This window comes from Ostrea edulis, chromosome 5 (genome assembly GCF_947568905.1).
Source record: "Ostrea edulis chromosome 5, xbOstEdul1.1, whole genome shotgun sequence".
NCBI classification, from domain to species: domain Eukaryota; kingdom Metazoa; phylum Mollusca; class Bivalvia; order Ostreida; family Ostreidae; genus Ostrea; species Ostrea edulis.
This window is the reverse complement of record NC_079168.1, coordinates 93,011,619-93,039,118: the sequence shown is the minus strand read 5'-3', so window position 1 is coordinate 93,039,118 and position 27,500 is coordinate 93,011,619. Positions and strand designations below refer to the sequence as shown.

At 34.9% G+C, this 27,500-nt stretch overlaps 1 protein-coding gene across 2 annotated transcripts in view; it reads left to right on the top strand.

The window, feature by feature from the left end:
• The window catches only part of LOC125650899 (uncharacterized), a 42,419-nt gene that overhangs the window by 6,659 nt on the left and 8,260 nt on the right, over positions 1-27,500 (top strand). For both annotated transcript variants that reach the window (XM_056139331.1, XM_056139332.1), the window contains exons 2-5: positions 1,617-2,516; positions 5,476-5,520; positions 21,576-21,828; positions 26,253-26,374. In XM_056139331.1, the coding sequence (XP_055995306.1) occupies positions 1,639-2,516; positions 5,476-5,520; positions 21,576-21,828; positions 26,253-26,374 (1,298 nt within the window). In that variant the 5' untranslated portion in view covers positions 1,617-1,638. The remainder of the gene's footprint in view (positions 1-1,616; positions 2,517-5,475; positions 5,521-21,575; positions 21,829-26,252; positions 26,375-27,500) is intronic.

Genomic DNA, 27,500 nt, shown 5'->3' with positions numbered 1-27,500 from the left:
GGGAGGTCTTGAGCTCGAGTCTTGCTCATACCATAGCTGTGTCAAACCTAAGATGTTAAAATAGGTAGTGATTGCTCCTTCGCCAAGCACTCGGCATTTAGAAGTGAGAATCACAGGTCTTTTGGATATGACCTTAAAAAACGGAGGTCCTATGTCGCATCAGGTGTTTAAGCATGATAAAGAACCGTGAGCATTATGCATATGTCTAAATTTGTGGTACTTCACCTACAGCTGGTGACTTCTCAATATGAGTGAAAAATTCTTGGTGGGGCATGAAACAAACTAAACAATCTTAAGGTCTTCATATCACACCATGATCTATGATCTTGTGACTTTGGTCTTATCCAGAACAATAAGATGATATTAGTCAATCTCTTTGTTATGTGAAATCATTTTCAGTTATGTTGCGATTCTTTGGGGCTAGGTTGGGGCCACAATATGGGGTAAAAAAAAAATCTTTCAAAACTTGCAACAGCTGAACAATGGCAGGGTCAGTTGACTCAGGTGAGCGATGTGGCCCATGGGCCTCTTGTTCATCAGGATCGAGATTGTGTTCCGATGGAAAGGCTGTAAAAGGCCATTTACCAGGGTAACTGCCTAAGTCGACGAAATCTGGTCGCTGATTGTATAAATAATCCCTTCATTAATTTCAAGCTCATTAATCTCAAAAGGAAAATATCAATGAAAAGTATATCCAATCTGTAAAAATCACACAAGTATTTTGTCTATTGAAAATGAGCGAAGTCTGATGAGTCTGCAGTATACTTAATTTACCGCATTCCTGCAATTCAACTGAAATCATGAGTATTCGAAATCGGTCTTCAAACAGTTGATAGTATATTACAAACTAGGTTAAAATGCAGATATGAATATTATATTGGCATGGTGTTTTGTGTACCATTTGCATGATTATTTCCCTCACATATTTTTTTTTTGGCAAAAACTGACCCAGATTTGATGAATTTTTAACTGCAACGAAACAAGGTAAATGGTATATGTTGCATGATGATGGAGTTCTGAAATTTTATAATTATATAGCTAGCAATCAAACCCAAATTTACTATCTGACATTTAGGATATATGCTACATGTTTATGAATTGATAAAAAATTATAGAGTTCTGAATATGATGTACTATTTTATCCCAGATAAAAACTTCATGTGTCAACTGTTTGAACAACGAAACATCAAACTAATTTAATACTTCAGGTAATCATGGAGACTTGGTACCAATGTTTTACTTCACAGTTCAAGGTCAAACAACATTAAATATACATTCTCTCTAACATTACATCCATCAATTAATGGAAGGGGTTGGGGGTTGGTAGGGGACAATGTGTTGTTTTAAAATGCATACTCTCAGAATGCTTGTTTGGAAAGTGGTTTTGTTTGAGAGTGTTTTCTGGGGATTGGGTATATTTTGAGTGTCACTTTGTAGCATTGATGATGTTGATCAAACATTGTTTTATTTTCCTAGCATTGTATATATAATCCTTTTAAAACAATAAAAAATATTTTAAGTTGTTAACTTTGGAAATTGACAGCGCAGCCACAAATATAGATAATCTCTGATATTAATTTTATTTAAGAAGTTTAGTTTTGCTATAAACATTGCAGATCATGAATTGAGGAGATTAAGATGATATTCCACAGAAGTAAACTAGCAGTGTCCAGATTTGGAATGGGCTTGTGGTCCTGTGGAGCTCCTGGAAACAAGCCACTCTGTAGGACACTGGGAGTGAGACATGCAAATGTTGTACATCAAATGTTTCTTGAAAAGGGATTGTTGAAAAGAAATGAGCTGGATGATGGAGTAACATCACAGCCAATGCAATGGATACCAGACCCTGGACAACGAGAGTTTGAGAAACTAGTTCAAATGTTTTCTGAACTTGAGAACAGAAAAAATATATCCACATTGTTCCACTTTGATACCCGTGTCAATCACTGGGCTAAAAAATCTAAGAGTCCAGAGTTTGCTGAAAAATGGCTGAATTATCGTCTGCAGAAGCCTGTGACTAAAGCCATCAAAGTGTCCTTAATTCTCGGTTACTTGAATTCCTTCACTGAACTCAGGCATTCAAAAGTTCATGAAAACAAAATACTACACTATATGAATGAAATAGAAAATGACCTTAAGTATGTCGATAGCAAAACATTTGCGATGGTGATTGCACCTTTGTGCATGACAAGGCAATACAAAGAGTGCCTAGAGATGGTAAGACGCTTTAACAAAAACATTGAAAATGTCCAAGGTATCACACCAATATCTATAGCATTTTATCTCCATCACTTTGTCAATGCTGCCATTACACACGGTCACAAACAGTTTGCTAAGGAGCTGATTCGTCAGTATTGTGATAATATGACCAAATCTCGCCTAACGAAATTGTGGACCCGTCTCCTACAGCACTCTGATACACTGTCTGTGGACAGTACATTAGAACTCCTAAGTATTGTACAACACCTCTACCCATCACATGATGTGATCCTGAAAATGGAGCAGGTCTTCAAACAGTGAGTACATCCTGTACATGTATTGAAATACTGTATCATTGCATGTAAATGTATTAATGGATCCTTAAAGGGAAAGGCAATCCAAAATATTTTTACATGATAAATGATAGACTTAATCATATGATAAAGATTTGTCATACAATTTTGTTGATATATGGCCTAGATAAGCTTCAGGACTAATTTGAAAACGTCAAAAATTGAAATTCCCGCGATCTATAGAGGCTACCATGATGATACCGTCTGTTCCGGTTTTGATGAGATTCTAAGATCATGCACAGGTGCTTGGGTTCAGGACACACCCCACCCCCCTCAGGATAAGCTATATGAGTTGATTTAATTATTTTTTTCCTGAAAATATTTCTTATGCATATCAACAATGTCTTGCATACCCATAAAGTCCAAAATAATTCAAAATAAGCCCTTCTACCAGTGAGGATATTTTTTTTTAAAGGGCTTAATTTTGAATTACATGTATTTTGGACTTTATGGGTATATGCAAGACATTGTTGACATGCATTAGAAATATTTTCAACAAAAAAATTAATTAAATCAACTCATGTAGCGTATTCGGAAGAAGGGGGGGGGGGGGGGGGTCCTGAACCCAAGCACCTATGAGATCATCAAAGATGTGCATGTGGTAGATCTTATGAATAAATACATGTAGGTTGATGCCTTCCTGTCAAGCAGTTAATTACACTAATGCGAAGGGGAGATGTGAAAAAAGTGGGGGGGGGGGGGGGGGGTCCGAAATTCCCGACTCGACCAAGTCATTTGAATTGGAAAGACTACGTAAACTGTGGATTCGTCATTAATTTTGCGTAGTAACAAGTTGAGATTCAAGACATTTGTATGAAGAAACGTTTACCGTCTGCATGCTCTGTGACTTAACTGAATGTCTTCTTTTCTTAATTTCTTCTTGCGAAAGAGCGGGCTCAAATCTATACGGCTCCAAACTCAACTGTTCGTGATTTGTCATGTTTACAGTGCTGCTGATGAAATAAACCAGAATAGACGGTGTGACGTCATAAATTAAACTTCAATGGCCACTCTCTTAGTGGCGGGTAATTCAAAATACATGATAGATTAATATTGATTTAATTGTTAAGCATGGAGTTTTGTTGTTGAAGACTGTCAATTATGATATCAGTAAGTAATACTTTATTCATAAAAGCAACAATGTGGTTAGGGTTGCCTTTCCCTTTAAACTGATCAGCCTGTGCATTTGTGCATACAGTTTTCTGAACTCTTTTAGCTATCTCTGTAGCTATACTGAGCAGATTTGAAAATGTATATACAGGTAAACTTTGATATCTCCGATTCTCTAACTTGTTAGGACTGAAGAAAAACTTCGAGATATCCAAGGGTTCGAGAAATTCAAGTTAATGAAATTGACACCAATATTGTGTAATGTTTGTTGTTCTATTTGACATATAAATAAAAACTCTTTAAGCGGTAAAAGTTTTAGTTTGAAATTAGAAATTTTTTAGAATACTTCTACTTGCATTTGCATGTATATTGAATATCTATTAATTTGATACTGCAAAGCTTACATTTTACGAGTTTCAGCCATTTTACATAGCTATAATTGCCATGGTTACTACGTTCAGTTCAGTATTGTTCTTATTGATGCTGGTACTGATTGTTCAGCAAAATATCCAACAACAAGTAGAAGCTCTTATTCGCATAAGCAGTGAAGGCCATGCATGCACTTATTGAGGACTTTAAAGCAAATCCTTGTGTGGAACGTTGGGTTTTCTTCCCCAGAAGCGTACTGTGAAATATACAGGATGGCCCAATGCAATACGACTTTTGCCAGAGTAAATACTTGACTTGTTAGCATCCAACATATTTCACAGCACATTTCTATTCAGTTTCAAAATAAAACAAACAAAATGCATACATGGGCGTAGATTTGTTTCTCGAAAGATATTCAAATTAAAAAAAAACTTTTAGGTCTTATTTACAAAATCTTTTACCATGGCAAGTACAAATTTTGAACATAGCGACTAGAAATTTTAAAATGGCGACCAGAAATATTTATAGGTCACCATTTTGCGACCTGATAGCAGATGTGACTTGGAGCACTGGTTAGGGTTGGGCCACAATAGGGGGATCAAATGTATATGTGAATATGTAGGGAAAATCTTTAAATATGGACCAAAGTGACTCAGGTGAGCTAGCGATATGGCCCATGGGCCTCATGCTCTGAAAGTATAGTGTTGAATAATCGGAAAAATTTCATAATTGATAATCATGCAGTCAAAATTGGAAGAACTGTATTGATTAATGATCGATATAATCGGTATTTACATGTACTTAATAAATGTTTAATATTTTTGGGGGTTATTTCTCTTTAGTTTTACGGATATGTGCAACATACACATATCTAGACTCAATAGACTCAATATCTAGATGTTAGCCTGTAAACGAGGAATGAAATGTGTTTTCTCTAGCCGTAAATCCAGATTGGATTTACTTTTAAGAGAGAAAAAATCCAGACGTATGACTTGGTTTTCCCTGGGTTGGAATATACGTATAAATCAACTAATCCGAGATTCCTCCAACTGTTAAGCCCGCTTTTATATCGTGACATGTACATGGAAGATTCAGAGCAGACTCGATATTGAATAGTGGAAAATCAGCAACACCAGCTAGTGTCGCTGCTTTGCCTATACCTTTTACAACTTTATTTCGCGGATCTAGATAGGATTCAGTTATTGAGTGAATATGACTACATGTACTTTTAAATCATATGTAGTTATTCTACATACTAGAATCACAAGATAGCTTTTTTCGTGTTGAGAGAATCATGGATTGACATCTGGGTATAGTTTCTCGTGTTTTACAGCTTAACATAGTTCAGTTCTCTAATAATTTCATGCTTTATAGCATATCAGTACACATAATATATACAAACAGAGTTTGTCATATTGATATTAACAGTGAATTTGTCTTTTAGACAAGAGGAATTGTGGAGAACAACAAGGAGTATAGTCACCAAACAGTAAGTACAAATACACATCACATCTATAGTCACCAGACAGTAAGTACAAATACACATCACATCTATAGTCACCAGACAGTAAGTACAAATACACATCACATCTATAGTCACCAGACAGTAAGTACAAATACACATCACATCTATAGTCACCAGACAGTAAGTACAAATACACATCATGTCTATGGTCACCAGACAGTAAGTACAAATACACATCACATCTATAGTCACCAGACAGTAAGTACAAATACACATCACATGTATAGTCACCAGACAGTAAGTACAAATACACATCACATCTATAGTCACCAGACAGTAAGTACAAATACACATCACATCTATAGTCACCAGACAGTAAGTACAAATACACATCACATCTATAGTCACCAGACAGTAAGTACAAATACACATCATGTCTATGGTCACCAGACAGTAAGTACAAATACACATCACATCTATAGTCACCAGACAGTAAGTACAAATACACATCATGTCTATGGTCACCAGACAGTAAGTACAAATACACATCACATCTATAGTCACCAGACAGTAAGTACAAATACACATCACATCTATAGTCACCAGACAGTAAGTACAAATACACATCACATCTATAGTCACCAGACAGTAAGTACAAATACACATCACATCTATAGTCACCAGACAGTAAGTACAAATACACATCACATCTATAGTCACCAGACAGTAAGTACAAATACACATCACATCTATAGTCACCAGACAGTAAGTACAAATTCACATCACATCTATAGTCACCAGACAGTAAGTACAAATACACATCACATCTATGGTCACCAGACAGTAAGTACAAATACACATCACATCTATAGTCACCAGACAGTAAGTACAAATACACATCACATGTATAGTCACCAGACAGTAAGTACAAATACACATCACATCTATAGTCACCAGACAGTAAGTACAAATACACATCACATGTATAGTCACGAGACAGTAAGTACAATTACACATCACATCTATAGTCATGAAACAGTAAGTACAAATACACATCACATCTATAGTCACCAGACAGTAAGTACAAATACACATCACATCTATAGTCACCAGACAGTAAGTACAAATACACATCACATCTATGGTCACCAGACAGTAAGTACAAATACACATCACATCTATGGTCACCAGACAGTAAGTACAAATACACATCACATCTATAGTCACCAGACAGTAAGTACAAATACACATCACATCTATAGTCACCAGACAGTAAGTACAAATACACATCACATCTATGGTCACCAGACAGTAAGTACAAATACACATCACATCTATAGTCACCAGACAGTAAGTACAAATACACATCACATGTATAGTCACCAGACAGTAAGTACAAATACACATCACATCTATAGTCACCAGACAGTAAGTACAAATACACATCACATCTATAGTCACCAGACAGTAAGTACAAATACACATCACATCTATAGTCACCAAACAGTAAGTACAAATACACATCACATCTATAGTCACCAGACAGTAAGTACAAATACACATCACATCTATAGTCACCAGACAATAAGTACAAATACACATCACATCTATAGTCACCAGACAGTAAGTACAAATACACATCACATCTATAGTCACCAGACAGTAAGTACAAATACACATCACATCTATAGTCACGAGACAGTAAGTACAATTACACATCACATCTATAGTCATGAAACAGTAAGTACAAATACACATCACATCTATAGTCACCAGACAGTAAGTACAAATACACATCACATTTATAGTCACCAGACAGCTATAGTCACCAGACAGTAAGTACAAATACACATCACATCTATAGTCACCAGACAGTAAGTACAAATACACATCACATCTATAGTCACCAGACAATAAGTACAAATACACATCACATTTATAGTCACCAGACAGTAAGTACAAATACACATCACATCTATGGTCACCAGACAGTAAGTACAAATACACATCACATCTATAGTCACCAGACAGTAAGTACAAATACATATCACATCTATAGTCATGAGACAGTAAGTACAAATACACATCACATGTATAGTCACAAGACAGTAAGTACAAATACACATCACATCTATAGTCACCAGACAGTAAGTACAAATACACATCACATCTATAGTCACCAGACAGTAAGTACAAATACACATCATGTCTAAAGTCACCAGACAGTAAGTACAAATACACATCACATCTATAGTCACCAGACAGTAAGTACAAATACACATCACATCTATAGTCACCAGACAGTAAGTACAAATGCACATCACATCTATAGTCACCAGACAGTAAGTACAAATACACATCACATCTATAGTCACCAGACAGTAAGTACAAATACACATCACATCTATAGTCATGAGACAGTAAGTACAAATACACATCACATCTATAGTCACCAGACAGTAAGTACAAATACACATCACATGTATAGTCACCAGACAGTAAGTACAAATACACATCACATCTATAGTCACCAGACAGTAAGTACAAATACACATCACATGTATAGTCACCAGACAGTAAGTACAAATACACATCACATCTATAGTCATGAGACAGTAAGTACAAATACACATCACATCTATAGTCACCAGACAGTAAGTACAAATACACATCACATCTATAGTCACCAGACAGTAAGTACAAATACACATCACATCTATAGTCACCAGACAGTAAGTACAAATACACATCATGTCTATAGTCACCAGACAGTAAGTACAAATACACATCACATGTATAGTCACCAGACAGTAAGTACAAATACACATCACATCTATAGTCACCAGACAGTAAGTACAAATACACATCACATCTATAGTCACCAGACAGTAAGTACAAATACATCACATCTATAGTCATGAGACAGTAAGTACAAATACACATCACATCTATAGTCACCAGACAGTAAGTACAAATACACATCACATTTATAGTCATGAGACAGTAAGTACAAATACACATCACATCTATAGTCACCAGACAGTAAGTACAAATACACATCACATGTATAGTCACCAGACAGTAAGTACAAATACACATCACATCTATAGTCACCAGACAGTAAGTACAAATACATCACATCTATAGTTACCAGACAGTAAGTACAAATACACATCACATCTATAGGCATGAGACAGTAAGTACAAATACACATCACATTTATAGTCATGAGACAGTAAGTACAAATACACATCACATTTATAGTCATGAGACAGTAAGTACAAATACACATCACATTTATAGTCATGAGACAGTAAGTACAAATACACATCACATTTATAGTCACCAGACAGTAAGTACAAATACACATCACATCTATAGTCATGAGACAGTAAGTACAAATACACATCACATCTATAGTCACCAGACAGTAAGTACAAATACACATCACATCTATAGTCACCAGACAGTAAGTACAAATACACATCACATCTATAGTCACCAGACAGTAAGTACAAATACACATCACATCTATAGTCATGAGACAGTAAGTACAAATACACATCATGTCTATAGTCACCAGACAGTAAGTAAGTACTTCCAAGGTGATCCATCGAATAGCGACAGTTACTCTAGACTATTGACATTACTTTTAAACGAGTTGGGTTACTGTAATTTATACATATAATTTACATCTTAAAATTATTATTTAATTAAATAATAAAAATGTTTTGTTTCCAATCTAAATATCATTATGTCAAATTACTTTACTATTAAAATTTTAATTTTTTACATGTCCTTATACATGTAATTCCATTGATAATTTATGTTTATTCAGTATTCAATGCATTCATTAACGCAACCTCCTGCTTTGCACATATATATAATAGGCCATCGTACCGTGGTTTCAGCGGGTGAAACGTCACAATATCTCAAATTACGTTGTATGAGCGGTTTCAGCGGATGAAACGTCACAATGTCACAAATTACGTCACAAATTACGTTGTATGAGCGTCTTCACAGCGGCTGCCACATAACTAATCTATTCATTCGCCATCTTTAATTTGCATGATTTATAGCTTCCAATATCATTCGTAAGTTTCCTTCCGGTTGGTGAGTAAAAAGTTTTACTTATATGTATAACTAAGGTTTTATCGTGCATGTTTACAAATATGTAAACAGTTTCGTATGTTTATAAGTATGAAAACCACTAAGCATCATTATTCTAATGTTAAATTTTTATATGTTTACTAATATAGAAACAACTACATGTGTTATACTTATATAAACATCTAAGCATATAATTCGGGTTTTCTATCGTGTATAACTATATGTTTATTAGTATGTAAACAATTACATATATAAGTATCGTAGCATATTAATATTAGGAATATAAACTTTGCGTTTTTATCGTTTTAGTTTATATAAACATGTAGTTAAAATATAGATGCAGCTATACATCAAATCCCGGTATATTATATGTATATGTATATGCAAATATACATAAAATCCAGGTATGTTATTATACGTATGTATTTTGTAAACTTCTTTTTATGACGAACATTTAGATGCAATGTCGCAGTTTGCATGTATGCAGGCCTGCTGCATACTATTATATTTAATATATGTAAGCTTGTTGGATGTATGCGATTTGTGATTTTGCATCTATTCTGTATTTTCATTATTTAATCAAATCTATATGTTATGTAATTAAGTATACCACTTCTTATGGTTGGTATTTTATCTGTCATACAATTTTATCATAAGTACTAACTCACCACTTACTACATTATACATCTTCAGTTTTATACACATAATACATACTATCGAATAAGAATTATGGAGCCATGTCGTGCTACGAGCTGGATCCAGTTACAGAAACATGGTACAGGGTCTGAGGTGTAGCACCTGACGACGACCTCAAAATTCTTGCCTGATGACGATCTCAAAATTGTTGTCTGGCATAATTTTATAATTTATGATTAACAAAGTAATAACTAGTGGCACTCTATTATCAAAATTTTCTTTGGCGACCCTACCCTAATTCTTTTCTGTATATATTTTAGTTATTTCACATGTATATACATACCTACATCCATATTACTATCACCTGTTACTAATATTAATAATTATGTAATAGTTATGGTATATTTATTTCGGTGTATCTTGAATTGGACGAAGGACGGAGACTCGTGCGATTACTAATTATTATTACCTTCTATTAGAATCCAAATAAATAACAAATATTTTAAATATTTAATTTTATATTTACTTATTATAATTTTTTAAATTTTATATACTTAAGGAATAAATTAAATAAAGATCATTATTAAAATTATTATATAAATAAAAATTATAATTTATTTCATTAATTTTTACTTTTTATTAAGTTTTTATAAATATAAGTTACTTCTTTATTTCATTATAATTTATGACATACGACCATCACATGTATGTGTCCGGCCATCAAAAGACAGTACCGCAGTCATCAGACGTGTTGGTACACGATGGTCCTTATTTATTTATATTTATTTATTTTTAAACCATGGGACAACCCATACGTCCCATACGGAGCATATGGAATGTTACTACAACACACTTCAACTTCACTATGTTGGTGCATTTGGGAGGTGTTGGAGGGTGAGGCTGGATCGCAATGAGATGGATAGTATTATGGCAGATAATACAGTCACCAATCGGTTAACGATATATAGTTAACCAATCCTACGAAAATCAAACAAACAAATACACATCACATGTATAGTCACCAGACAGTAAGTACAAATACACATCACATCTATAGTCATGAAACAGTAAGTACAAATACACATCACATGTATAGTCATCAGACAGTAAGTACAAATACACATCACATTTATAGTCACCAGACAGTAAGTACAAATACACATCACATTTATAGTCACCAGACAGTAAGTACAAATACACATCACATCTATAGTCACCAGACAGTAAGTACAAATACACATCATGTCTATAGTCACCAGACAGTAAGTACAAATACACATCACATCTATAGTCACCAGACAGTAAGTACAAATACACATCACATCTATAGTCACCAGACAGTAAGTACAAATACACATCACATCTATAGTCACCAGACAGTAAGTACAAATACACATCACATCTATAGTCACCAGACAGTAAGTACAAATACACATCACATCTATAGTCACCAGACAGTAAGTACAAATACACATCACATCTATAGTTATGAGACAGTAAGTACAAATACACATCACATCTATAGTCACCAGACAGTAAGTACAAATACACATCACATCTATAGTCACCAGACAATAAGTACAAATACACATCACATCTATAGTCATGAGACAGTAAGTACAAATACACATCACATGTATAGTCACCAGACAGTAAGTACAAATACACATCACATCTATGGTCACCAGAAAGTAAGTACAAATACACATCACATCTATAGTCACCAGACAGTAAGTACAAATACACATCACATCTATAGTCACCAGACAGTAAGTACAAATACACATCACATCTATAGTCACCAGACAGTAAGTACAAATACACATCACATCTATAGTCACCAGACAGTAAGTACAAATACACATCATGTCTATAGTCACCAGACAGTAAGTACAAATACACATCACATCTATAGTCACCAGACAGTAAGTACAAATACACATCACATGTATAGTCACGAGACAGTAAGTACAAATACACATCACATCTATAGTCACCAGACAGTAAGTACAAATACACATCACATTTATAGTCACCAGACAGCTATAGTCACCAGACAGTAAGTACAAATACACATCACATCTATAGTCACCAGACAGTAAGTACAAATACACATCATGTCTATAGTCATGAGACAGTAAGTACAAATACACATCACATCTATAGTCATGAGACAGTAAGTACAAATACACATCACATCTATAGTCACCAGACAGTAAGTACAAATACACATCACATCTATAGTCACCAGACAGTAAGTACAAATACACATCACATCTATAGTCACCAGACAGTAAGTACAAATACACATCACATCTATAGTCACCAGACAGTAAGTACAAATACACATCACATGTATAGTCATCAGACAGTAAGTACAAATACACATCACATTTATAGTCACCAGACAGTAAGTACAAATACACATCACATTTATAGTCACCAGACAGTAAGTACAAATACACATCACATCTATAGTCACCAGACAGTAAGTACAAATACACATCACATCTATAGTCACCAGACAGTAAGTACAAATACACATCACATCTATAGTCACCAGACAGTAAGTACAAATACACATCATGTCTATAGTCACCAGACAGTAAGTACAAATACACATCACATCTATAGTCACCAGACAGTAAGTACAAATACACATCACATCTATAGTCACCAGACAGTAAGTACAAATACACATCACATCTATAGTCACCAGACAGTAAGTACAAATACACATCACATCTATAGTCACCAGACAGTAAGTACAAATACACATCACATCTATAGTCACCAGACAGTAAGTACAAATACACATCACATCTATAGTTATGAGACAGTAAGTACAAATACTTATCACATCTATAGTCACCAGACAGTAAGTACAAATACACATCACATCTATAGTCACCAGACAATAAGTACAAATACACATCACATCTATAGTCATGAGACAGTAAGTACAAATACACATCACATGTATAGTCACCAGACAGTAAGTACAAATACACATCACATCTATGGTCACCAGAAAGTAAGTACAAATACACATCACATCTATAGTCACCAGACAGTAAGTACAAATACACATCACATCTATAGTCACCAGACAGTAAGTACAAATACACATCACATCTATAGTCACCAGACAGTAAGTACAAATACACATCACATCTATAGTCACCAGACAGTAAGTACAAATACACATCATGTCTATAGTCACCAGACAGTAAGTACAAATACACATCACATCTATAGTCACCAGACAGTAAGTACAAATACACATCACATGTATAGTCACGAGACAGTAAGTACAAATACACATCACATCTATAGTCACCAGACAGTAAGTACAAATACACATCACATTTATAGTCACCAGACAGCTATAGTCACCAGACAGTAAGTACAAATACACATCACATCTATAGTCACCAGACAGTAAGTACAAATACACATCATGTCTATAGTCATGAGACAGTAAGTACAAATACACATCACATCTATAGTCATGAGACAGTAAGTACAAATACACATTACATCTATAGTCACCAGACAGTAAGTACAAATACACATCACATGTATAGTCACCAGACAGTAAGTACAAATACACATTACATCTATAGTCACCAGACAGTAAGTACAAATACACATCACATGTATAGTCACCAGACAGTAAGTACAAATACACATCACATGTATAGTCACCAGACAGTAAGTACAAATACACATCACATCTATAGTCACCAGACAGTAAGTACAAATACACATCACATGTATAGTCACCAGACAGTAAGTACAAATACACATCACATCTATAGTCACCAGACAGTAAGTACAAATACACATCACATCTATAGTCACCAGACAGTAAGTACAAATACACATCACATCTATAGTCATGAGACAGTAAGTACAAATACACATCACATCTATAGTCACCAGACAGTAAGTACAAATACACATCACATGTATAGTCACCAGACAGTAAGTACAAATACACATCACATCTATAGTCACCAGACAGTAAGTACAAATACACATCACATCTATAGTCACCAGACAGTAAGTACAAATACACATCACATCTATAGTCACCAGACAGTAAGTACAAATACACATCACATTTATAGTCACCAGACAGTAAGTACAAATACACATCACATCTATAGTCACAAGACAGTAAGTACAAATACACATCACATCTATAGTCACCAGACAGTAAGTACAAATACACATCACATCTATAGTCACCAGACAGTAAGTACAAATACACATCACATCTATAGTCACCAGACAGTAAGTACAAATACACATCACATCTATAGTCACCAGACAGTAAGTACAAATACACATCACATCTATAGTCACCAGACAGTAAGTACAAATACACATCACATGTATAGTCACCAGACAGTAAGTACAAATACACATCACATCTATAGTCACCAGACAGTAAGTACAAATACACATCATGTCTATAGTCACCAGACAGTAAGTACAAATACACATCACATGTATAGTCACGAGACAGTAAGTACAAATACACATCACATCTATAGTCACCAGACAGAGTACAAATACACATCACATCTATAGTCACCAGACAGTAAGTACAAATACACATCACATCTATAGTCACCAGACAGTAAGTACAAATACACATCACATCTATAGTCACCAGACAGTAAGTACAAATACACATCATGTCTATAGTCACCAGACAGTAAGTACAAATACACATCACATCTATAGTCACCAGACAGTAAGTACAAATACACATCACATGTATAGTCACGAGACAGTAAGTACAAATACACATCACATCTATAGTCACCAGACAGTAAGTACAAATACACATCACATTTATAGTCACCAGACAGCTATAGTCACCAGACAGTAAGTACAAATACACATCACATCTATAGTCACCAGACAGTAAGTACAAATACACATCATGTCTATAGTCATGAGACAGTAAGTACAAATACACATCACATCTATAGTCATGAGACAGTAAGTACAAATACACATTACATCTATAGTCACCAGACAGTAAGTACAAATACACATTACATCTATAGTCACCAGACAGTAAGTACAAATACACATCACATGTATAGTCACCAGACAGTAAGTACAAATACACATCACATGTATAGTCACCAGACAGTAAGTACAAATACACATCACATCTATAGTCACCAGACAGTAAGTACAAATACACATCACATGTATAGTCACCAGACAGTAAGTACAAATACACATCACATCTATAGTCACCAGACAGTAAGTACAAATACACATCACATCTATAGTCACCAGACAGTAAGTACAAATACACATCACATCTATAGTCATGAGACAGTAAGTACAAATACACATCACATCTATAGTCACCAGACAGTAAGTACAAATACACATCACATGTATAGTCACCAGACAGTAAGTACAAATACACATCACATCTATAGTCACCAGACAGTAAGTACAAATACACATCACATCTATAGTCACCAGACAGTAAGTACAAATACACATCACATCTATAGTCACCAGACAGTAAGTACAAATACACATCACATTTATAGTCACCAGACAGTAAGTACAAATACACATCACATCTATAGTCACAAGACAGTAAGTACAAATACACATCACATCTATAGTCACCAGACAGTAAGTACAAATACACATCACATCTATAGTCACCAGACAGTAAGTACAAATACACATCACATCTATAGTCACCAGACAGTAAGTACAAATACACATCACATCTATAGTCACCAGACAGTAAGTACAAATACACATCACATCTATAGTCACCAGACAGTAAGTACAAATACACATCACATGTATAGTCACCAGACAGTAAGTACAAATACACATCACATCTATAGTCACCAGACAGTAAGTACAAATACACATCACATCTATAGTCACCAGACAGTAAGTACAAATACACATCACATGTATAGTCACGAGACAGTAAGTACAAATACACATCACATCTATAGTCACCAGACAGAGTACAAATACACATCACATCTATAGTCACCAGACAGTAAGTACAAATACACATCACATCTATAGTCACCAGACAGTAAGTACAAATACACATCACATCTATAGTCACCAGACAGTAAGTACAAATACACATCACATGTATAGTCACCAGACAGTAAGTACAAATACACATCACATTTATAGTCACCAGACAGTAAGTACAAATACACATCACATCTATAGTCACCAGACAGTAAGTACAAATACACATCACATCTATAGTCACCAGACAGTAAGTACAAATACACATCACATCTATAGTCACCAGACAGTAAGTACAAATACACATCACATCTATAGTCACCAGACAGTAAGTACAAATACACATCACATCTATAGTCACCAGACAGTAAGTACAAATACACATCACATTTATAGTCACCAGACAGTAAGTACAAATACACATCACATCTATAGTCATGAGACAGTAAGTACAAATACACATCACATCTATAGTCACCAGACAGTAAGTACAAATACACATCACATCTATAGTCATGAGACAGTAAGTACAAATACACATCTGACATCTATAGTGTGATCATGCCAAATGATAGACAAAGAATGGGTTCACTGATTGGGTTACCATGTCTAAATCAGGTGGTGTCATTATTATTATCAGCTGTCAGGAGGCGGGCAATTGTGATTAGAAAGATGACCATGATTAACTGCGGTCCTGCATTATAGAATAATAAACATATAAATGTGTGTGTAGCTCTCTCTCTCTCTCTCTCTCTCTCTCTCTCTCTCTCTCTCTATATATATATATATATATATATATATATATATATATATATCAATACCTAAATGTAATACACATTGTTGATCAACATCAACAAAAAATACTAAATGAATGTACAAAGTAATTTGTGATCTCGTATACAGTAGCTTGTTTATTTTGCGTTCGCATTCTTAGCGTAAATAACCATTAGATCCGCGGAGGCATTTCACTCAGTGCAACTAAGTGAATGCGACGTCAGATCCTAAGCGGAAATGACGCTGAGCTGTGTCTGCTGTGGCTGTGTTTACATCTGGGAAGAGGACTGGTTTGGATTTCATAGCGTTTTCGCCGCAGATACATGGGTTTTCTGCATATATCATGCTTTTATCGTCGTTTCCTGTGATGTTGATCATACGGACACAGGTTGTAATGCAAAAATTAAATTGAAACATGTCAACATCCATGGAAGCGGCACGACCTTTGATGGGCATTTCAGTGCACTTTGCCGTTGTAACTGAGACGTCTTACTCATAGGGGCGGGATTCCCATGCCATATGGATACAGTAATGAAAAATTGTTGATAACAAGGATTTTTATCTACTTTGAAGCATTTTATTAAATGCCGCGCATGCGCAGATAGAAGTTATTTCTGCCGCGGCAGTACTAACCCCTAGGAGGTTAGTACTGCCGCGGCAGAAATAACCCCTATCTGCTCATGCGTGAATTAATAATGCAAGTCCAACATAGATTGAGAAATAAAATAACACAGACACAAACAAATGCAACATCAATAGATTACAAGATGCAAATAAATGAAAACTTGTGTGCATTACAACTTTTAACACATGCAGGTATATAGAACTGTCACATTTCAAATAACTGTCAGATTTACTTCAATTTTCATAAGGATAGGCATGCACTGTGCAAATTTCAGCCAACCCAATATTAGTAAACAAAAGTTTGGTTAGTTAGGTATAGGTTAGTTGTAACTAATGTAAATTTACATACAGTTTAATGATATTACTAGTAGTTAGTTGTGACTAATGACTTTTCCCTACAATCTCATCAATTCCAATAATTCCATACTTCAATAATACTCTGTTTTATATATATAAAGTTTCTTTTTTGGAAGTAAAATACAGAAAAAAACTCTAAACACTTTGTTGAAATATTTCGACCGTGTTACCGGTCTTCTTCAGTCGTGTTTATCTCTCATAGCAACGTAACGCACGACTACATACACCAAAGTACTATGACGTCACAGTAAGTATTATAAACGTCAAAGTTGATATTGCGCGAAAAACATTTGAGAAAGGTAAGAGTCGTAATAATAACTTGAACAATACTCACCCGACCTCGTGGACACATCCTAAAATATGACTATGCGTACAATAAAATGTTTGGCATTAGTAATGAAACAGAATTTTAGAAATGTTTGTTCACAAAGCAGTCAACTACTGGCTAAGTGAATACAAACAAGAAATATTACAGTAAGTAGTTAATCGTAAATATATCAATATTGTTATAATCAGTTATTATAACACGTTCTTTGCATACAAGTCTTACAAGACATTAATTATTAAAGACAAAAATGTTCCCTTCTGTTTATTCCGTGTGGTACATAAGCATTTAATTTTTTCTTCCATAAATAGATGTAAATACTAAATTGTAAATACTACTGTAATGTAATATATATATATATATATATATATATATATATATATATATATATCCAAATTGTGTTTTTTAAACAAATCACTGTGTCCGGTATAAAATATTAAAAGAAATAGAATAAACAGTACACAAAGTTAAAAATTTAACGCAAGCGCTTTCATTTTATAATCCTCAGGCGTTACATTTTTTAACTTTGTGTACTGTTTATTCTATTTCTTTTAATATATATATATATATATCCAATAATAAAAGTCAAGAAACACAAAACTCGAATAACATATACACATCACATATAGTGATATTATGTTCGAATTTTGTGTTTCTTGACTTTTATTATTGGATGTATTTACTGTATCAAATACCGAATTCTTTTTTACAAACTTTATATATATATATATATATATATATATATATATATATATATATATAGGGGTTTTTTTTTGTGTTGTTTTTTTAATTATTTTTTATTATTTTTCAACATTCTGTACATAGTTCATGGTATATCTTCATAATATATACATGTAATATAGAATTACAGAAGTGTTTATTTCTTTTAGAGAGAGAGAGAAAGAAAGAAAGGAGAGAGAGAGCTATGAAAATATTTGGTTCCATCTGTTCCAAAGGGCATCAACATTTTCAGTATAACCATTTTTATAAGAAATGATTTTTTGTGTTTCATAGAATAACTTTAAAAATGATATTGCAGAACGCACACTCAAATTTTTCTCTGTACACCGTGCTGTATAAATATGATGCTTTAACCAAAGGATGAGAATATTTTGTATACCCTTGTGTGTATATATATATATATATACTCAACAAAAAAAGAAATGCATATTCAGATTATACATAATAATTTAATTCTTCAGTTTACATCTTATTTTTATTTTTTTAGAGTTTAAATGCAGTAAACTGTCCTGTGATAAAAATCAAACATGTCTCATGTTGCTGTGTTGAACAGTTAAGAATGATATCACAGCTTCTCTCGGTCCATACAAGGTAACAATTTAATGACTGCATTACAGTGAGTTTTAATATCGCGTATGTCCTCCGTTTGCATCAATTCCAGCCTGAACACATCTTGTCATAGAGTTGATAAGCTTGTTGATGGTAACCTGAGGGATATTGTTCCATTCCTGCAAAAAGGCCTGCTCTAAATCCTGGATTGTGGTTGGTGGATTGGGACGGCGTCTAACTCGTTTATCCAGCTCATCCCATAGATGTTCAATTGGATTAAGGTCTGGTGAGAACGCTGGCCATGGAAGAACATCCACGTTGTTCGTCTGCAGAAAATCCGAGCACACCCTTGCCACATGCGGCCTTGCGTTGTCCTGTTGCAGAGTCAGATTGTGCTGATGGACAAATGAAACAGCCAAAGGAGCAAGGATTTCATCACGATAATTTAGTGCATTCATATTGCCATGAATTACGTGGAGTGGTGTTCGCCTTCCGTAAGCAATACCTCCCCACACCATAACGTTTCCACCACCAAAGCGATCTCTTTCAATCACACAACAGTCTGCAAAACGCTCATCTTCCGGCGATACACACATGGACAACCATCAGCTCTATACAAGTTGAATTTCGACTCATCTGTGAAGAGAACTTGATACCATTGTCGTCGCCTCCAAATTCTAGGGTCATGCTGTCTTAACCAATCCATTCGTCCCTGGCGACGTCTCGGCGTTAGTGGATTTCCATTGTATGGACATCGTGCACGAATTCCAGCTCCTTGCAGTCTGTTACAAACAGTTTGAGCACTTATACGCTGATTTCCTCGTCCAGCAATTGTAGCAGCAGTCTCTACAGCAGTTTTGAATCGACTGCGCAGGTGCTGAAGGCGGATCTGACGGTCCTGCCTGGGAGTGGTAACCCGCGGACGGCCAGTTCTTGGTCTGTCATCTGTGCTTCCCAGCTGGTGGAGACGAACATTTAACCGCTGCACAGTCGATTGATGTACTCCAAATGCAGTTGCAACATCCTGTTGCGTAGCTCCGGCTAGTACCATCGTTACAGCCCGGTTGTGTTCATCTTTGTTTAGGCGCGGCATTGTGGCATCAAACATGCCATAAAATCTTAAATATGGGTTTGATAGGAGTGTTTGTTGTTTCCCTAAATCTAAAATATTAATGACAATAGACCCCCGATTTACAAGAAATCGTGCAAAACACTCTTTTTATAAACATGATTAACCAAGTGAAACATTTCGACACTGGGGTTTGAAAGGGCCATGCTGTGTTTTAAATAGGCCACAGGTATCCATTGATAGACGTGATAGTTACTCCATGTACTGTTAATTTCTTTGATGAGTAAAAAATATGCGTTTCTTTTTTTGTTGAGTGTATATATATATATATATATAATATATATATAATCCAAATAGAAAGAGTTGATATCACACAGTCAAAATAATTAAATAAAAAAGCAGGAAAATATGCAGTTCCAAAATATATTCAAAACACTAGCACTTTCTGGATTTTAACATCCATCCTCAGGTGAATACAAATATTGAATACCAATAATATTTGTATTCACCTGAGGATGGATGTTAAAATCCAGAAAGTGCTAGTGTTTTGAATATATTTTGGAACTGCATATTTTCCTGCTTTTTAATTTAATTATATATATATATATATTAAAATATAGCGAGACTCACAATTTCATTACATCAAAGGAAGATAACTTCTGGTAGCTTCATTGTTCAAACATTTTCCAATGCGGAAGTTGTCCAATCCTACAAAATTTTATGACACGTACCTGATGATGACAGCTGGATTACACAAGTTTTACTGTCCTTTTGTACCATTGAAGTTTTGTTGGGTATGTATGACCATAGCTTGATGGTAAATGTAGTGGTTTCATTTTTCAGCCAAACCTGTCAAAATTGTGGAGCTGCAATTGAACCTTCCCATTTCCATCAGGAAAAATTGCAAAGGATGCAGGCCAGCATACATGATACTCTGAGCAAACATCACAGTGAAAGTTTTGAAACTTTCTTGCAATTTCTACAGAAAAACACAGATTTCCGGTATGTAGTAGATGGAATGTGGATTCTGCACAAAATCACAAGAGGCAATGCTTCTACTTCAGATGAAAAGAAACAGGCAGGAAAACAGATGAAGGTATGATTCTTCTACAATTGTACAAGTTATCCTTATTCAGAGTCCATAGTATTTCCCTCAGGTCAACATTAACAATGATCTATGATATCCATTTTCTAAATGGCTTTTATGTAAGTGTTGGCACTAAAATAGAAGTTTCAGGCCATATACCCTTACAAAAAATAGGTACATTTCGGATACACTTTGGGGGTACTTTTGGGTAGAATTTGGATACTTTTTGAGTACACATTGGGAACTTTTCGGGTACACATTGGGTACAGTAAAAAGTACCCGGAATGTACCCAAAATGTACCTGAAACTATACCCATTTTTGAACCACACTTTGAAATTTTTTTTAGTTGCAGGTGGGTAGTTTTTCAGGTGCATTTTTCTTTCCTATAAAACTTCTTAAGTTTTTAATTTTTAGGGTACCTCTTGGGTACATAATTATTTCAAACTTTCTGTTTCCATTTTTTGGGGTACCATTTAGGTACAATTTTGTCAACATTGTTAGTTCTTATTTTGGGGTACCTTTCGGGTACATTTTGGAGGTACAATGTGGGTACATTTCAGGTACATTACTGGTACAATCCGGGTACATTTTAGGTACAATCTGGGAAACATTTCAGATACTTTTTGGATACCATTTAAGAAACTTTTTGGGTACATTTTAGGTACATATCCGGTACTATTTTAGGTACATATCGGGTTATTCTTTGTAAAATCCGGTTACCAATTTAGGTAGATTTCAGGTACAAACTGGGTACATTTTAGGTACAATCCGGATACATTATAGGTACTTTATGGGTACAATTTTAGGTACATAAACCAGGTGCCATTTTAGGTACTTTTTGGGTACAAACTGGGTACATTTTAGGTACTTTCCAGGTACAGCATAGGTACCATTTTAGGTACACTCTGGGTATCATTTTCGGCACTTTTCAGGCATCATTTAGGGCATTGTCCAGACTTTGCTTGCCTCTCCTAAAGTATAATTGACTAACACTTCAAATGTACTGGAGTTCTGCTAGACTAAATTTTCATGAATATTACCAACCAGGTCAGCATGGGTTCGAATCCTGCTCGCGCCGGTAAGTGAGAAAGTTTCCCAATTTACTTCGGAAAGTCGGTGGACTCTTCCCAGGTACATTGTATCTGGGTTCTCTCTTCCACCAATAAAAACTGGACGCCACCAGATAACTGAAAAATTGTTGAGTGTGGCGGAAAACAACAATCAATCACAACCAACCATGTGTCCTGAAAAAATGAAGATTCTTAATATATGAGAAATTGTATTTAATTTATGCTATAAAAAATTATGACTAAGCTTCTCTTCTTCGTAATCCTATTTTATCCTGCAAATAAATAAAACCAAACATTTAATGTAAATCAAACTAAATCACAAAACAAATGGAGTTTACTCCACTCTTTTTTGTCTTTAAATCAGTTGACTTGACGCTCTAAATTGCTTTATTTTACACCTGTTTCGTCTTTCTTAACCTGCTAAATTACATATACTTATATATTATATTCTCTTAGATATTGTTCCTAATCATTTATTCGATTAAAATCTAACATATACATGTAAATAAGTGCATAAATGAAGAAAATAAAAAAAACATTTTCATCATAAATGATCAACACAGGCAGTACAATCACAAGATTGCAATGAAAATATTTGAACTTATCTAACCATTTAGAATTGGTTTATATCCATATTTTTCGATGAATTTTCATATTTTGGTGTCAAAAACCTTGTCAGACTGTTATATTACCTGTAAAACCTTATTACCTAGTTGCAATTAAAAAATATAGGTACAAAAACAAATTTGATTTGGGGTCATCTGACCATGTCACAAAATAAGCATGCAAAGAACAGTTGATTCAACACTTCATATTAAAATATTTTATTCAATAACAGAGTTTTCTCTGTGAGACTTTCTATTTTCTCTCTTCATCTCATTGTTAATTGATTAGCCACCTATAAAACTCAGGATTATTTGGATTAGGAAAAAAATGCATTTTTGGTGGATACCAATTGAAACATCACTTTACTGAATACTTAGCCATCAGCAACATCTTTTCATAGTTTGAACAGCAACAATTAAGACAAGAATGTGAACCATGGGTGCCCCCAAACTTAGCACTTTTCAGACAAGTAGATCAAAATTCATGTCAAGGTCAGAAGATCAAATTTTGGTACCATCAGAAAGTCCTATCTAGTCACAAGAAATACACATACCAATTTACCCTAACAGCTTTTACAATTTAAAAGTTATAGCCTGAAATTCATTTTCCGGTTAGTAGGTCAAAAGGTCAATAATGAGGTAACTTTTTATATATATATTAAACAACAAGTGTAAACATTATCTACCATAGATTTTTCAGTTCCTTACCTTTATTAGCTCACCATGCAGAGCTGGAAGCTCAAGTGAGATTTCTGATCACCTACTGTCCGTCGCAAACATAAAAACCTTCTTCTCAAGAACCACTGGGCCAGAAGAGTTGAAATTTACATGAAAGTTTCCCAATATAGTACAGATTCAAGTTTGTTAAAATCATGACCCCCGGGGGTAGAGTGGGGCTACAATAGGGGGTCAAAGTTTTACAAATGCATAGGGAAAATCTTTAAAAATCTTCCTTTCAAGAACCACTGGGCCAGAAAAGCTGAAATTTACATTGAAAGCTTTAATTCTGACATAGTGCAGACTCAAATTTGTAAAAATCATGATCCCCGGTGGTAGTATGGGGCCACAATTGGGAATGAAAGTTTGACATGCAAATATATAGGGAAAATCTTTAGAAATATTCTCAAGAACCAGTGGGCCAGGAAAGTAGAAATTTACATGAAAGCTTCCTGACACAGAACTCATGGTTTGTCCCACGGTCTTCCTCCTGTCACAGTTTTTTGCTAATTTAAGACCCTTTATTCATACGATGCAAAGAAAGTATGTCACAACCTGATGATAGCTGATACTAGTTGAAGCAAAGTTCTACAAATTATATGGTTTAAGAAAATACAATATATGTAAGCATTATATGTACTGTTTGTTTTACATCACCTCTGAACTAAATTTTTAATTTACAATAAGAGCAATAATCAGTAAGATTTCTATGTACTTCATGCATACCAGACTTTCTGAAATTCAACAAAATTTGAAAAACAAATGGTGATCTTGTAAGTGAATGTTGTCTAAAAATTTAATCTGTCATCCATGGTTCTGTTCTTTCTTTCACCAGTTCAACCATGTCCTTAAAACTGTCCAAGAACCATCTTTGAGAAGTCACATGACTATTGACCATTAGAATTACAAGAACTACACAAGACATATTAATTTGCTTATTATTACTCATTTATCAAGGGGAAAAAAAACAATAAAAAACAAAACCCGATACTGCTTGGCAAATGTTCCAAGAATAAACATCTTCTACATTAATCGTTGAATATATGATATACTGGCAGATTAAGAATACATTGAATTTACATGTCAAAAATAAACTATACACTTAACATCTGTTACATGTACAAATGTAAGTTTCAGGCAATAAGTTATCTAGGATGCAAGCGTGTTGCAGTAGTCTATACCTATATACATGGTGGAAAATAAGTTATTTATATGCTAGACAGAGAAATATGTCAGTGTAGTATCACAGTTTAATCACTTACAACCTGGAATATTTAACTTCATAAAGATGAATGATTGTACAGTAGATATCCAATGTATTTAAACTGTCAAAAGCTAGAACCAAAGATACAGATTTATGCATTTTTATAAACTGTATAGTTTTTGTCTTGTCCATTTGTCTGTGGCAAAAAAAATCCTTGACCTTAGTCATATCTTTTACACCATAAGATGTAGACCTTTCATGTTTGGTATTTGTATTCATTGTGGTAAGACCTTTTCATTGACACCAAAATCTTTGACTGGATGACCTAAACATTGACCTTTGACCTACTTTTGAATGAATATAAGCCATATCTTTCAAATTATAAGAGTTACCATTACTGTTTTTATACTAAGAATGGTCATTTTTTGTGAGAAGACTTTAAATTTCCAACAATGCCAGATTTGTTGACCCTGTGACCTTGACATTTATCTAGTTATTGGAAATATTCAAGAAATCTTTAACTTTTTATACCGTAAGAGGTAGATTTTTCATATTTGGTATGTGTATTCCTTGTGGTAAGACCATTTTTGGTAACCTTAACATTGACCTTTGACCTACTTTCAGAAAATTCTAATGTAAGCCATATCTTTTAAACTGTAGGGCACTACTTCATATTTAGCATGTGCTTTTCTTGTAAGAAGACTTTTACAATGGTACCAAATTTGTTGACCTTGTGACCTTGAAATTGACCTCTGACCTACATTGAAAATTATTCACTAAAATGAGTTCCACTTTGTTGTAATCGGGGGCATCGGTGTTTCACAAACACATTGCAGGATTTCCTACTACGAGAACTTCCTGGTAAAAAGTTGATTATTGGAAGAAACTTCATGTTTCAAATGACTGGTGATATTTTGCAACATCCTAGTATAAGAGGATTTCCAGTGTGCTTTAGCAGGTAAGCATGATTTTATTCAGTATATTCATAAAAGTAGGGGAGCCTGGGTTATTATACCCCCCGCAACAAGTTGTGGGGGGGTATACTGGAATCGGGTTGTCCGTCTGTCCGTCCTTCTGTAGACGCAATGGTTTCCAGGCTCTAAAGCATTATCCTTTCCACCTACAGTCACCATATCATACATATGGACTACCCATGGGATGAAGATGTTCCCTATCGATTTTGGGGTCAAAAGGTCAAAGGTCAAGCGCACTGGACATCGAAGTAGCAATATGGTTTCCAGGCTCTAAAGCGTTATCCTTTCCACCTACAGTCACCATATCATACATATGGACTACCCATGGGATGAAGATGTTCCCTATCGATTTTGGGGTCAAAAGGTCAAAGGTCAAGCGCACTGGACATCGAAGTAGCAATATGGTTTCCGGGCTCTAAAGCGTTATCCTTTCCACCTACAGTCACCATATCATACATATGGACTACCCATGGGACGAAGATGTTCCCTATCGATTTTGGGGTCAAAAGGTCAAAGGTCAAGCGCACTGGACATCGAAGTAGCAATATGGTTTCCGGGCTCTAAAGCGTTATCCTTTCCACCTACAGTCACCATATCATACATATGGACTACCCATGGGACGAAGATGTTCCCTATCGATTTTGGGGTCAAAAGGTCAAAGGTCAAGCGCACTGGACATCGAAGTAGCAATATGGTTTCCGGGCTCTAAAACGTTATCCTTTCCACCTACAGTCACCATATCATACATATGGACTACCCATGGGATGAAGATGTTCCCTATCGATTTTGGGGTCCAAAGGTCAAGCGCACTGGACATCGAAGTAGCAATATGGTTTCCGGGCTCTAAAACGTTATCCTTTCCACCTACAGTCACCATATCATACATATGGACTACCCATGGGATGAAGATGTTCTCTATCGATTTTGGGGTCAAAGGTCACGCGCACTGGACATCGAAGTAGCAATATGGTTTCCATTTAAATTCTTTAATGGCTTTTTTCATCGCATGGAGATGCTGTGTTCCTAGATACCTTTTGGATCATAATACTGAAGTTTTACCTATTACCTACACCCTTTGGGAGATTGGGGTAAGCGGGGGGTATTCTTGGT